Source organism: Rhincodon typus, chromosome 7 (assembly GCF_021869965.1).
Source record: "Rhincodon typus isolate 14 chromosome 7, sRhiTyp1.1, whole genome shotgun sequence".
Classification (NCBI taxonomy): domain Eukaryota; kingdom Metazoa; phylum Chordata; class Chondrichthyes; order Orectolobiformes; family Rhincodontidae; genus Rhincodon; species Rhincodon typus.
Window position 1 is genome coordinate 23,183,032 of NC_063338.1, and position 15,107 is coordinate 23,198,138.

Below are 15,107 nucleotides of genomic sequence, written 5' to 3' on the forward strand. Positions count from 1 at the left end.
GCCTGCTGTGTTCATCCAGCTCTACACCTTGTTATCTCAGATTCTCCAGCATCTGCAGTTCCTACTATCTCTGTTTTAACCATATTTGTCTTTTGCCTAATGTTCTAATCATCATAATTAGCAATTCCTTTCTGCTGGAAATAATTCTTCTTATAACCTACAAAATTATTGTGTTCTATGAACATAATACATAAATACAACCAAAAAGCAAACAGTAGACACTAAAAGTGAGGCATAAGTTTGCAATTTAAATACTAAGTGGCAGTGACTGAAACCTAAATGTCATTAGTACATGCTGTTGTTCTGATGGTTGATACAACTGCTACTGAGTGGCAGTGGTAGAGGAAGTGCATGTTTGTGGATGCGATGAGAATCAAGTTTTGTCTTGAATGGTGTCAAGCTCCTTGAGATTTGTTGCAGCTGACCTAATTCTGGTAAGTGGAAAGTATTCCATCACATTCCTGACTTTCGCCTTGTCCAGTATCCATAAGGTTTAGGGAGTCAGGAAGTGCATTCAACACTGCAGGATTCCAAACTTCTGAGTTGTACTTGCAGCCACAGTATTTATGTGGCTAGTCTAGTTCGGTTTCTGATCAATGGTAATCCCAAAATGTCGATAGTGGTGTAGTCAGTGATGACAAGGGGTGATTGTTGGAAATGGTCGTCATCTAGCACTTAAATCGTACAAATGTTGCTTGTCACTTGTCAGCTCAAATCTGGATATTGTCCAGATCTTATAGCATTTAAATATTGACTGCTTCAGTAACTGAGGAGATGCAAATAGTATTGAACATTGCACAAACTTCATTGAACATCCTCATTTCTGAATTTGAGGGAAGATCAGTGCTAAAGCAGTTTAAGATGGTAGAGTCTAAGACACTACCCTGAAGAACTCCTCCAGAGATGACATGGAGTTGAAATGATTGATTTCCAACAACCAGAAGCACCTTCCTATGTGCCAGGTATGATTCCAGCCAGTGGAGGACTTTCCATCAATTCCAATTGGCTCTAGTTTTTCTAGGTCTCCATGAATCCTTACCTGGTCAATTGTGAAACTTATGTCAAGGACAGTCACTCTCACCTCATCTCTGGAATTTAGCTCCTTTGTTAATTTTTGAACCAACACTGCAATGAAGTCAGGGGATGAGTGGCAGTAACTTGCCAGGTGGATTTGTCCTGCTTTTCACATACAGGACATACCTGGGCAATTCTTCACAATATCAGGTAGATGCCAATGTTGCATCAGGACAGAAACAACTTGGCTGAAGGCAGAGTCAGCAGTGGAGAGCATACCTTCAGCGCTATTGCTATAATACTGTCAGGGCTCATAGCCTTTGCTGTATCTAGTACTTTCAGCCATTTCTTGATAGTATGTGGAGTGAATCAGATTGACATCTGTGATGCTGGGGCCTGAGATGAATCATCCACTTGGAACTTCTAGCTGAAGACTTGTCATTTGCACTGAAATGTTGGGAATCACATCATTCAGAACTGGGATAATTGTGTTGTCTCCACCTCCACTGAATTGTTTAGTTGTCCATCACTATTCATGGCTGGACTCAGCCAGACTGCAGAGCTTGGTTCTTGGTGGCCGGCAGTAGCATAGTAATAATGCCCCTGGACTAGTATTCCAGAATCCCAGACGAATGTTTTAGGGACATGGTTTCGAATCCCACCTTGCCAGATGGTGAAATTTACATTCAGTGAAAATCTGGTATTAAAAGTTTAACGGTGATCATGAAACTATTGTTGTACATTGTAAAAACCCAATTCGATCTGTCATCGTCATCTGATCTAACCTATACGTGACTCCAGACCCACAGCAAAATGGCTGACTCCCAACTGCCAATTATGGATGGACAATAAATACTGACCAACCAGCAATGCCCACATTCCACGAATGAATTTTCTAAAAGTTCTGACCTGGTTGTGGAATGGCTATCTCTTGCCTATCGGTTGCTGGATATGCTGCCAGGCACATAGTAATCTTGTGTTGTCGCTTCACCAAGTGAACACTTTATTTTTAGGTACTTCTGGTGTTGCTCCGTGCATGCGATCTGGCACTCTTCAATGAACTGGGGTTAATCCGTGATTTGATGGTATGGTAGAGCGGGGACATGAATTTGCAGTATGATACTACATACTTATTGATGGTTCATAGCATCTCATGGATGTCTAGTTTTGAGTTGCTAAATTTGCTCAAAGTCAACCCCATTTAGTGCAGTGATTGTGCCCTGCAACACAATGGAGGGCATCCTCAATGTGAAGACAGACTTTGACTCCACAAGGATTGTACAATGGTTACTCATACCTGTACTGTCACGCACAGATGCGTGCAGCTTGGTGAGACTGAGGTTAACTACGGTCTCACTCTTGTTGGCTCCCTCACCACCTACAGGCCTTTGGCCTTTGGAAATCAACCTACTCAGGACTTGGTCAATCATGCTGACACACTTATGGTGATGGGCTTTGAAGTCGCTCACCCAAAGTATGTTCTGTACTATTGTCACCTTTGACATTTCCACCCAGTGGTGTTCAATACAGAAGAGCACTGATCCATCATTCAAGGAAGAGGCTGTATGTGGTCATCAGCCTTGTTCATGATCAATATTTTAAGGTGTTTGAAAAGGATAACAGATTTCCTTCTCTAAAGTTCTCTAATGATCCACATGAGTTTTTACAGATATCAACAATGAATTCAGTGGACTTTTAATTCCAAATTTTTATTGAATTTAAGTTTCATTTGAACCCAAGTACCCAAAACATTTCCTGGGTCTCTGGATTACTAGTCCAGTGATAATATCACTTCTCCATTGCCTCCCCCAAACTATTTTTGACAGCTCAAAGTCTGACCACATAAAAACTTACATTAAAAATGAACAGTTCCAATATATATTAACGGTAATTTTCCAATCACAGACATTTTCAACACAAAACCAGAATTGGTATTTTCACTGTTTGAGTGCTACAAGGGCCTTTGTGGGTTCGGATGGTATTTGTAGTGAATCTGCCCAGATGGCAGTTTGGTGGGCCCATTAGTTTGCATGCAGTAAAGGTCTGCCAGAAGTGTAGAGATGGAGAGCAGGCAGATCATAATGTCAATAAGCATTTGCCAACAGTTTCATTTGGACCATTCAGTAACGTCTTCTTCATTTCGCACAGTTGAACATATGTTGAGCAGCAGGATAGTCGAAACCCTGCAGCGCATTAAAAACACCAATGCTATTTAAAAAGATGATTAACTGCTTCTTGTTTAGTTGTTGGAGGCTTTCTTCTGGATCTTGCCTTGCTCCTATAAGTTGCCAGGACTTTTTGTAGTTGCTTACAGTTACATGGGTCAACTAGGGGCTGTGCAAAAAGTGTTGAAGATTTTTTTGTGTTTACTTAAAGTCATCTATGTGAACTAGTTGCTTCAGGACATGGATTCACCACCAGCAATTTTGTTTGGAATAGAGCGTGCCTTAGCATGTGAACAGTGACAGATCTGGAGCAAGCAGCAAAATACATTTCAAACGCAAAAGAGATAGAATCTATGAAGAAAAAGTAGGATATTATCGTCTTCAATGGTTACAGTTCCATCACTGGCCATGGTGAAAACATACAGACTCCATAAATCCTCCTTCAATAATTCCTGTGCCTCAGGTTGTGTAGACTAAAGGATTAAGTGTACTTTTACTCTAATGATCACTCCTGAGTATGTGTGCAAAAGCATAATGACATCAATCACATAGAACATGGAACCCTAATATATGTATTCCAGGTGGGTTCTCTTTCTTTCTCCTATACATAGTGTATATACAGTAATTCCCTATTTATAGTTAACTTAACCCTTATTTCACTTTACTGTCATGAATACAAAGTGACAATATATTCAGTTATCAATGTGAGTTACAGTTTAATGCTGTTTCCTACACAATACCTGTACATTCTACCTGATCTCAAGAATATTCCTCCATGCTTTCCTCCCACACTCATTGCCCCAGCTTTTCTCAGGTTTGTCCCTGGCCTCAGCCCACTTTCTATCTCCCGTGACCTGTCTCCATATTCCTGTCCTCGGATCTACTCTTTACAGTGTCTGGTATCCATTTCGATTCTGAGCTTGTATTACAGGACTGGGCTCAACCCACTCGCAGATGTTGATCAGTGCAGGCAGTTCTGTCCTCACTGGCCAACTTCTGCCACTAGATGGAGCCTGGTCAATTAAAATTACTTCAGGTGAATTTGATTTGGACTTCATCGCAGTTACATTCATGTTGTATTTATTTGATATTTTTAAATTTACTTTGCTTTAAAAGTTATTCTAGTTATAAATGTAGGCATTTAGGAACGTACACCTTAATATTTTCAAGTTGCTTTCTGCTGAGAAAAGTCCTTCAGCACCTAATTATTAAGTAATTTATCTTTTACTTTTTCCAAGCAAGAAGTGTCCATGGGAACCTAACTCTGCCTTTAACACTGATCATTGTGGGAAGCTACATTTCACTTAAAGACATGATTTTCAAAAACACAACCACAAGCGAGGAAGCAAAATCAATGTTTTATGTACAGTGACCCTTCATCGGAACTGTTCTGATGAAGACTCTGCTTTCTCTCCACAGATGCTGGCAGACCTGTTGAGTTTCTCCAGCAATTTCTGTTCTTGTTTCAGATTTCCAGTATCCGAAGTTCTTGGTTTTATTTTAGTGAGGACTTGCTGTACTTAACAAAGGCGACTGATATTCATTGGCATGTGTGTGGACCACCTGCCATCAACAACCCAGACAAAATTTTACAAGAGGTTGTACACCACTTGTCACGGGAACATAGCAGCATAGAAACAGCAGTCGGCCAGTCAGCCCCTTGAGCCTGCTCCACCATTCAAGAGATCATGGCTGATCTGGGGCCTACCTCCATATCCCTGCCTTTGGCCCATATCCTTTAATACCTTTGCTTACCAAAAAACATCTATCTCAGATTTAAAACTAACAACTGATCTAGCTCCACTACTGCTTGTGGAAGAGAGTTCCAAACATCCACCAACCCTTGTGTGTAGAAGTTCTTACAAACATCTCTCCTGAATGGCTTGGACCTAATTTTTCAAACTATGTCTCCTAGTTCTAGAATTTGCAACCAGTGGAAATCGTTTATCTTTATCTACCCTGTGTTTTCCTGTTAATATTCTGATGAACACCTAATAACTGTCTAAATTCTAGTGAAAACAGGTTTAATTTGTATGAACTTTCCTGATAACTTAACCCCTGAAGTCCAGATATCATTCTTGTAAACCCATGTTGCACTCCCTTCAAGGCCCATACATCTTTCCTAAGGTGTGGTGCCCAGATCTGCTCAAAGTACTTCTGAACAGGGTCTAACCAGGGTTGTGTATAGCTGCAGCATAACATCTGCATCCTTGTACTCCAATCCTCTAGATATAAAGGAGAGCATTCCATTAGCTTTCTTCATTATTTTCTGCACACTTTTAAGATGCCAATGCCCTGTTAAAGAATGCCGTGCAATCAGTTTGTGTGATGTGGTGGTCACGATTGATTAACTCAGTTTGTACAATCTTAGAGATGTAGGTGTGGGGTTTGCTGCAATAGTAACTGTGTGGGGGTAAATTGAAGCATCTGAATGTCAGGCATGAGTCCTGATTAATGGAAATTGTTGGTCGTGGAATGATAGGAATATGGTAATTTGAACTGTAGCTGAGGCCAATGATGCAGTTGGTAAAATAAGGCAATGGAAGATGCAGGCACAAATTTCTTGATTCCTGAGACCACTGAACGTCTTACTGCTACTGCATTCGGATCCTCGGGGTTCGACTCCTTGCCCTAATCTTCACAGACACCTATTCCCATTGCATCTCTGACAAATGTACAAAAAAATTCTCCTACACTTTCCACCTCCCTCAACTAGGACCACAATGCAAAGTTGAAAGACCGCGGAGCTCACACTCTCCCATGTTGTGCCATTGCGCAGTCTGTCCCAGGTCAGACTTACTTCACTTCCCAGGTCAGATTGCCAGCATCTGCTCCTCCCACAGAGCACATACCTGACCTCTAGAGGGTATTGGCTATCTGGGAAGAGGGCACACCAGTTTTAAGTGGCGCTTGCCACTCTCAATATTTACTTACTTTCTAACAAAACGTTTCCCATGGAAACAGATTAGCACTAGTTAGCAGTGTAGCCTCACAGCACCAGGGTTCCGGGTTCGATTCCATTCTTGTCTGACTGTCTGCATGGAGTTTGCACATTCTCCCTGCGTTTGTGTTGGTTTCGTCCCCAAATCCAAATATGTGCAGGTTAAGTAGGTTAGCCATGATTAAAAACCCCATTTGGTTTATGGGGATGGGGTGTAGGCGTGGGTGGGATATTCTTCAGAGGGTCTGCGCAGACTCAATGGACCAAATGACATCTTTCTGTACTTATAGGGATTCTATGATTCTTTGAATATATAAGGACACACCACGAAGACAATATCAAATTCAACTAAATGGCATCCAAAAGTGATTCTTACCAGATTTTCAGCACTGTGTAATTCATGTGTAGTGGATGCACATCGTGTGATCAGAGGTTTGAACATGCAGCTCACGATTATTGCCTCCATACTTCGTGCAGCTGATTTACTATCCCCAGTGGTAAAATTATTTCCAAATCCAGCCTTGTCTAAATATATGGAAAATATAAATCAATGTTATGTTTACTAAGGTACACGTTCACATGCTTGTGCTTTTCTTAACCAATTTTCCTGCAGTCACCTTTAATCTTCATAGATTGCTCTCATTCATTTTCACTGCTCTGCAAGCCGCTTATTTATTATGCGACTACACATTAATTAACAAGATATTTTGCAAGTAATAGTTTAACTTGCATGAGGTTCCAACTGTGTGAGTCTATAGTCAATCTCTAAATGTAATTTTTACATAATCATTGTTGAATTGCATTTGCTACTAATTGAAACTATATCTCAACCATTGAAGATTAACGTCCATCTTTTTAACACATACTTAATTTTTAATAAAAATAAATTAGGTTCAGGAGTGTAGTAGTAATTTGGGTAAAATCAAGTACAGCATTAGGAAGGAACAGCAGGAAAAAAGAACAGTAAAAAGTAGTTAAGTTTAAAGGCATGATATCTGAACGCATTCACAACAAAACAGATTAATTGGTTGTACAAGTAAAGATTTTATTCCCATAACATGGAGCATTATTTAAAGTCAGGAACCCAGAATCAGGGTCAAATAAGTCATGACTTTGCACTCTGAGGCAATCAATGAGAGAAATCTGGCAATGATTTTCTCCAAATTGGCCAAAGGAAGAGCCTTACAACCTGCCACGGCAGGTGAGACAGATAGTGAGAGAGACAGAGAGAGACACACACACACGAGCAGAGAGAGAGAGAGAGATGGGGGGAGGGCACTTCCAACTTGAGATGCACTGTCAGCAACTATGGAAACTTCACACAAGAATGTTTTTCTAGAACAATATTTCAAGGCAGGAAGTAGGAAAGAAGCTATTTTAGAACTAGTATTATATAATGATACAGAGGTAATGAGAAATCTTGTAGGAAAGAAACCTCCATGCAAAAGTGATCATAATATTACGAATGTCACCGTAATTTGCATATTGTTTAAGTGTGAAATTACAGTCTTAAAATTTTAAAAAAACAATTGTGCAGAAAGGAAGAAGCTGCCTAAGGGAGGTTAGATCAGGTGCCTAGATTAAAAGAGTTAAGCAGATAAGAAATGCAAACAATTTAATGAAAATATTCCTAATTCTCAATAGACATGCTAGACATGCATTATTTCTGAGGGAATAAACCTCCACAAGAAATGTGATCTAACTGGAGCTAACTACAGGCTTGGATTAAAAGAAGAGGCTTCCAGCATTGCCAAAAGGATTATTAAACCTAAGGATGTGAAGGACTTCTGAAAATAGCACATGATGGTCAAAACATTGGCAGAAGGGGAGATAAACAGAATGACAGTAGACTAGCAAATATATAAAAATAATATAACAGATTTTAAGAACTTCTGCAAGTCTGTAAAAAGAACTTCCTGCTCTGTCATTCGATATGACCATGGCTGAGTTTTGATTTCAATGCCACTTTCCTGTCCTGTGTCTTGATTCCCTTAGTCTTTTGGTTTTAAATATACCCAATGGCTGAATATCTACGAAATCTTTGTTGTCAATCAAAATTAACACCAATACCTGCAGTCTCTGACAGGTAAAACCCCTTTTCAGGAGCTTTTTAGAAGGAAGTAGACATCTCTCAGTTTGATGGAAAACTACAAACGAAGAAAATCATTTTCTGAAAACACAACACTTTAATTTCAAAGTTCCCAATGCAAACAGCTTAATAAACTGCTTTTTCTTATTCTGACATTTATTGGAACTAACTGCAGAAAGTTCTTAAAGTCAAAACACTTTTGAACAACTTCAACACAGCATTTCTGAATAAGGCTTTGCAATCATCAGCCAACCCATGCAACATTTAAGTTCACCTCCTTTACTTACGAAGAAACGAATAAGTAAGATGTACTTACCTGTGGTAGGCATCCCGATTGGAGCCACCAATTTTCCTGTTTCAAAGAGGCTGGGGCGCCTAAAGTGGACGTTGCAACCCCCAGCTGATCGGATCTGAATACCTAGTGCTATTAAAGATAAATTTTTGGAAAATAAATGGCTGTTAAAGAAACTAAAAAATGAACATGAGGAGAGGACATCCACATCTTGGGGATTTCTCAAAAAAAAAATTCCAGTGAGATTTTTAACGACAGACAGGAAGCTTTAGATCCTTCATGCAAAATGTTGAGTTTTATGGAAGGTTAGGACCACTTAATTTGGCATTACATGTGAACTCACTCTCTCTTTAACAGGAAAAATGGTAGCTGCAATTTTTAGGAAGAAAACGTTATTTATTTAGTCTTTTGGATGTAGAGATTGATTTAAAATTTAGTGGGAGGGGTTGCAAAAAAATTGTGATTTCAAGTGTCAATCTCCAGGTTTACTGAATCTTAATCTCATATTTCTCTTTTAGTTTCCTAAATGCTGTAGGTTGGTGCACCAAAGTGACATACTATGAGTTTTTGCTTTGTGAATCCTCACAAAATGACTTTCTCATGTTAATGATGCTAACAGGCAAAAATACATGGAGAGTTGGGGTACTTTTCAATTTTAGAGGGGTGAATTAATGAACAACTCACTCTATACTATTCATATGGATGTGCTACTAATCAAGTAAAGAGCATGGAGAACTTGGAGAGGAAAAAAACAATGAAATGGGAAAAGAAATACTGAGTTTTACTGTATTCTAATATAATCCAACAGAAAGTCAGACAGATACAAGTAGCTATCATGTAACTATTTGTATATAATCAAGATCTATTGATTATATACTTGATGACTGCCAGGTAATAAACATTTGATAGAAAGAGTTGCTGTACTTACTGTCAGTAACTGGTTCCATGCAAAACCCTAGCAAAGCATGTAAGAAATCCACTACATTGTTCAGGGAATCCTTGTTCACATACTCCCGCAGAGTTTGGCGAAAATGTACTTTGCTAAGTTTGTACAATCTAGTAAGACAGTTCTGTGCCTAAAATGATTAATACATTTTAAAACAAACAATGCTTAGTATTAGCTATAGTACTGTTGAACAAATTGTATAAAATTGTTGCTAGCATCAGCAATGTTTCAGTGAAAGATCAAGAAAGCAATGTTATTTCATTCAGGAGAGTGCAAAGAGAGAAACAGAGACAATGTTTTTGGTCAATGACCTTTCATCAATTCTGACTAAGGGAGATCGTCCAGGAACATTGGGCAGAACCTTGTTTGGGTGGTTGGGATCTCTATGGTGGCCGTGATTCGCAGAGAGACTTGTTTTGTCTCATACAGGGAATGTTAGCCTTGCCAAATGCCAATCAGCCACTAGCGAGGCCACAAAAAGATCTTTGGCTGGAATTAGGACCCTGGGGTGGAAATCTCATCTAGTGAAACGTCTGCTCCTCTGATGCTGCTTGGCCTGCTGTGTTCATCCAGCTCTACACCTTGTTATCTCATCTAGCGAGAGCTGCTGGCCAATCAGAGGCCAGACATTATTGCACACAGTGGAGCCAGGAAGATTTTTTTTTTCTTGACTCATTCACAGGATGAGTGTGTCACTGGCCAGGCAGCATTTATTGCCCATGGTTATTGCCCAGAGGGCAGCTAAGAATCAACCATATTGCAGTGAGTCTGGAGTCACATGTAGGCCAGACCAGGTATGGATGGCAGTTTCCTTCCCTAAAGGACATTAGTGAACCAGATGAGTTTTTCTCCTGACATTCGGCAATGGATTAATGGTCATCATTAGATTCTTAATTCCAGATATTTATTGACCTCAAATTCCACCGTCTGCCATGGCGAGATTCGAACCCGGGTCCCCGGAACATTATCTAGGTCTCGGGATTAACAGTCCAGCAATAACACCACTAGGCCATTGCCTCCCCTGGCAACAGCCATGTAAAAGCACCACTATAGTCCCAGGAGAGTCGTGGACCCAGCAGAATAGTAAGTCATATATGGGGACAGCTTCTCAGGTTGGTCATTGTGTGTGGGCAGATAAAGGGGCAGGGGTGCAACTACCAGTAGGCAATGCCTGCCTGACATCCAGTTTCTCATTCAGGCACTGACTACCTTTGATTGAGGGTCGTGCCCCCACCTCTAGGTGATAAGCTATCCAAAGGGCAGTGGGCATGCACTCCACATGACCCACTTGTAGTTGGGGAAATCTTTGTGGAAGTGTGCTGAGGCCCTGAAGTGGATCTCAACTGGCAGCAGGGCAGGAAGGTTAACCATGGCACTTAATTCTGGCAAAGGGGAGGAAGGTGGTGGGATTCAGGCATGGCACGTAGCAGCCTCCAAGATCCCCATCTCCAGGAGTAGAAGATTCTGTCCATTAATTTTGTCTCTCTCCAGAGATGCCACCTGACCTGTTGAGCTTTTCCAGTAAATTTTGCCCTGATTTCAAATTTTGGGCATCTGCGGCATTTTGCTTTCATATAACATACTAAGGTTTAGGTCAAGTCAACTGATTGAAGGGCAAAGTGTATAGTACTACCACCAGATCATAATTTTGTACCATTAAAGATGCACTGTCCTATTTGGTTTGGCTCCAAGACGGCAGTGGATCAGCTTTCATTAAGATCACTGATGGTAAGCCCTTTGAGATGTTAATTATTTGAACTGAAAAATCACCAATCAACTTGGAGGGAGGCCACAACATGACTGAGTTCTAACTTTGTGAGAATTGGGAATAGTAGTCTGCGCTACAGTAGGTTTATCGTGGGGCATATTGAAGAGCTAGCAATAACAAAAAAAAATTTAAAACCTCTTTGCTCGCTGAAGGTGTCTTAGCCTCTAAACACACTATACAGGGCTTCCTGTGTGTCATTTTGTTTTCACCTCTACAACATTTCTAATGATCATGTCCCTCTTTATAAATGGAAGCCACTTACTTGAAGGCGGAGGCGATCTCCTGACAGGCCACGGTGGCCCTCACCACAACCATAGGCGCATCCCAGTGACTTCACTATTTTGATCAGCATTGTTAAAGTAAGTTTATGAATGTTGCCTGCGGTATCTTCATCCTGATGAATCATAAATACATTTTAAGTCCAAGGTAAGAGACCAGTCGCAAACATTTGCAGAAAACAAAACGCTGGACTGAGGAATGGCATTCTCCTCCTGGATAGCTTTACATCCGTGAAGGGAAACCACAGGGCCCACACAGTAACGGGGATTTTGTAATCTAGGACACAAATTTTCCCATCCCTGGCGGAGGTAGCTCCGGAAAGAAAATCCACCACATGAGCAATTAAGTGCCAGGTGAAAAGGTCCATGGGTGTCATTGTCAACTGGCCAGCAAATCAAGCTCTTTTTCACTGGGCATTTAATTGGCTCTTCATGGCCTCAACCCTCCACCGCTCCAGTCATCTGGCTCCTCAGAGGACAGGAAAAGGTAGCTTGTTTCCTGACTGGAAAACAATGATGATTTGCCTGCCGAGTGAGGAGAGGCGACCAATCCTCAGGAGCCCCACCCTGCAAGAGGCAAAAAGAAATCTCATCTTTTTCACAGATAGTAGGAACTGCAGATGCTGGAGAATCTGTGATAACAAGGTGTAGAGCTGGATGAACACAGCAGGCCAAGCAGCATCAGAGGAGCAGGAAGGCTGACGTTTCGGGCCTAGACCCTTCTTCTGAAGAAGGGTCTAGGCCCGAAACGTTATCTTTTTCACTGCTGGATCATCTCAAGTAGGCCATGACCAATGTCAAGGTCTATGAGTCATCTCACTGATATGAGTGGTGTATTAGCCACCACCTCACACATTTCCCCTCACACTTGGAACAATTCTGCCACAATTAAAAATGCTGGATTTGCTGAATAATTTAGTATAATTTCATTATAATCGGAAAAACAATTCAAACTATTCAAATAATTTTAATAGCTTGCATGCTTGAAACTTTTCCTTATTTTCACTCCCTCCTTGAGGTAATGGCTCACTCGAGGACAAAGCTCCTCAGCTGCCTCATGCCAGTGGGGATTTTTTAAAATATTAATTTAATTTAAGGAATTTAACCACATGTATTCTGAGTTGAATATTCAATGTGTTTGCAAAATTTGTCTCACAAAGTCATGAAGTAGAAACGAAACAAAAAAACTGAAGTAAGTGATTTGCCTCTTTACTGTTTTAATTTAACAGCACAGAGCAACTCCATCAGTCAATCATTATCTTACATGAATGACTTGTGTGTGCATTAACAATCCCTTGAGCAATGCCGTTGTGAGCTCTTTGCTTCTGAAAGGGACACCGATAGTGGCAAGGATAGCCAAAGGACTGCAGGACAAAATATACTCAATGACAGAATAGGTGAAGAGAGACTGTGTGACTTCCCAACTGCAGAGAGTCAAAGAAAGCTGCATTGGAAAAGTGAGAGTTGTCTTTATAGGATTGGTAGTGCATGGCTGCTTCACAACCTATTATTATCACAGCATGGGACAGCCTGTAAATTCACAATTTGATTGACGGCTCCAGGGGGATATGAAGAGTTTAGCTGTCTTGAATGTGGAACTATAAGCTGCAAATGTTTGTTTTCATATGGGATTCATTACTTAAAATAAATATTTGCTTACATAAGGAATTGAGACTTGAAAGCATTTAAATGTTATCAATGAGACTTTCTTCCTAAATAATGAAGTCTCCAATAGACACTTGGAACATTATTTTATTTCATTTTACCACGGTCCTGAGGACTCCCCATGTTGGATACTTGTGAAGGGTGTCAGGACATAATGTGAATATGTGAATTACTAGGGGTGGGGAGGGGGGTGCGTGGAGAGACATGCTGACACAAGATTATCGGAAAGCATGGGGTGGGTAGAGTTGGTATGAAGTTCACATAGAGGTTATAAAGGGCCTTCGCGTAGGCAGGATGCATACGTTGGCATGAAGTGTATGAGTGATAATGAAGGTGTGTATATAAGGGCATGGTTTGGTATGAAGCATACATAAGGCCGAGGGGTTAGGTAGAGGGGCATTAGTTGGTACAAAGTGGGTATAGGAAGTTGAATGGGGTGTGGGGAAGGTGGGGAGAGGACAAAACAGCAACTTTTTATTTTATTAATTTTATTGTAACTTGGACAAAGCCTCCAGGCACCATGCCAGGCTTTGTAAAGAACTGGCCTTAGCACTGGCAGCTATTGTAGATGCCTAATGAAGCTTTGAGTGTTGACGAGTCTAATTCCTGTTGGTGCCTGCTTCATCCCAATATGAAAATCCGAAGATTCAGCCAACTTTCTCCAAAATTGAGAACAAAACTACAACTCCTATGTAGGTTGTAAGAATAAGTATTACCTGAGAAAATCAAATGTTTCTGTGAACCGTGTGTCCTGTACTGCTAGAAGAGTGGGTGCATCATTTCTATCAAGAAGGCAACAAGTGTAAAATGTTGAGCGTTTTGCACAAGGGAAAGCATGACATTTTTAAGTATTTTTTTCTTGAGAAGTACAATATGGAGCAGGTTGTATATGTATTTTGAAAGGAATTGAATTTATGAGTCAAGAAGTAAATGTTATTTGATGCCCTTGTGTTTTTGAAGTTGCTTAGAGAGAGAGACTTGTAAAACGTCTTTCAAGATGCTTCACCTTACATTGTTCACTCAATTGATACCAGTTGTTGTAAATATTCTGAATTACAAGCAGGGCATTTTTAGAGAATGGAAAAGAAGACATGAATTTAATCTGTGACAAAATGACATATTTTTGGCTGTTTTTTTTGCTTGATTCTGGTTTTAATAAATAGTTGATAAGTTGCTCCTCAATTTAGGAGAAAAATTATGCTAGAAATCTTGCACGTAATACATCACAAAAATTTTACCATCGCTTCCTAGAAATTAAGCCTGTCTTAACTTGATGATACTAATCCCTGACTGATTTGCTGAGAAAGTGCATTGTATTTCAGAAATTTTGCAACCTTTGTAAGCTAATAGTGTAAAATAACAGCAAACCACCTCCTGATTTTTGCTCTTTTTATCTCCGTCATCTCCACCACCACCTCCACCTCCTCCGCCACCATCTCCGCCTCCACTTGCATTTCCATTTCCATCCTCTGGTGGTGCTCCAAAAGTACCAGATGATCCTGTTGGTGCTGCTCGCTGACTGGTTGCTTCTTTCTGCCGTTTCTCATCTGTATTATTCTCCTTATTTTCTTCAATTTTGTATTTTTTATCCGCTGAAGGAACCACTTCCAGCTGCAGTAGGCAGTCAATGACGTTTAGCCCCACATCACATATACGAGAACTGATATCATGGTTAAGTACCACAAACAACGCTTTTAGAATGACCTAAATTGTAAAAACAAAAGTTAATTTACAAATGTAATAGCAAGAACTGTCATAAGATGCAAATTTCCTTTTTTAAAACTAAAATGTTCAACACAGCTGTTGATGATGATCCTTTGACTGAGCTAGTTGGTCCTAAGAAGATATCTTTGCAATAAAAACACAACAAAACAAAACAACAAAGAAAAATAGAGATCTTGGCCTATGGATGCTGCTATTTATTGTACATCTAGATACCCAAACCATCA

At 40.3% G+C, this 15,107-nt stretch overlaps 1 protein-coding gene across 1 annotated transcript in view; it reads right to left on the reverse strand.

The window, feature by feature from the left end:
* LOC109912343 (unc-80 homolog, NALCN channel complex subunit) overlaps positions 1 to 15,107 on the reverse strand; it is a 244,990-nt gene that overhangs the window by 165,802 nt on the left and 64,081 nt on the right. Inside the window, exons 13-16 of the mRNA XM_048599053.1 lie at positions 14,527 to 14,862; positions 11,478 to 11,609; positions 9,430 to 9,577; positions 6,497 to 6,645 (exon numbers count right to left, since the gene is read on the reverse strand). Coding sequence (XP_048455010.1) covers positions 6,497 to 6,645; positions 9,430 to 9,577; positions 11,478 to 11,609; positions 14,527 to 14,862 — 765 coding nt within the window. The remainder of the gene's footprint in view (positions 1 to 6,496; positions 6,646 to 9,429; positions 9,578 to 11,477; positions 11,610 to 14,526; positions 14,863 to 15,107) is intronic.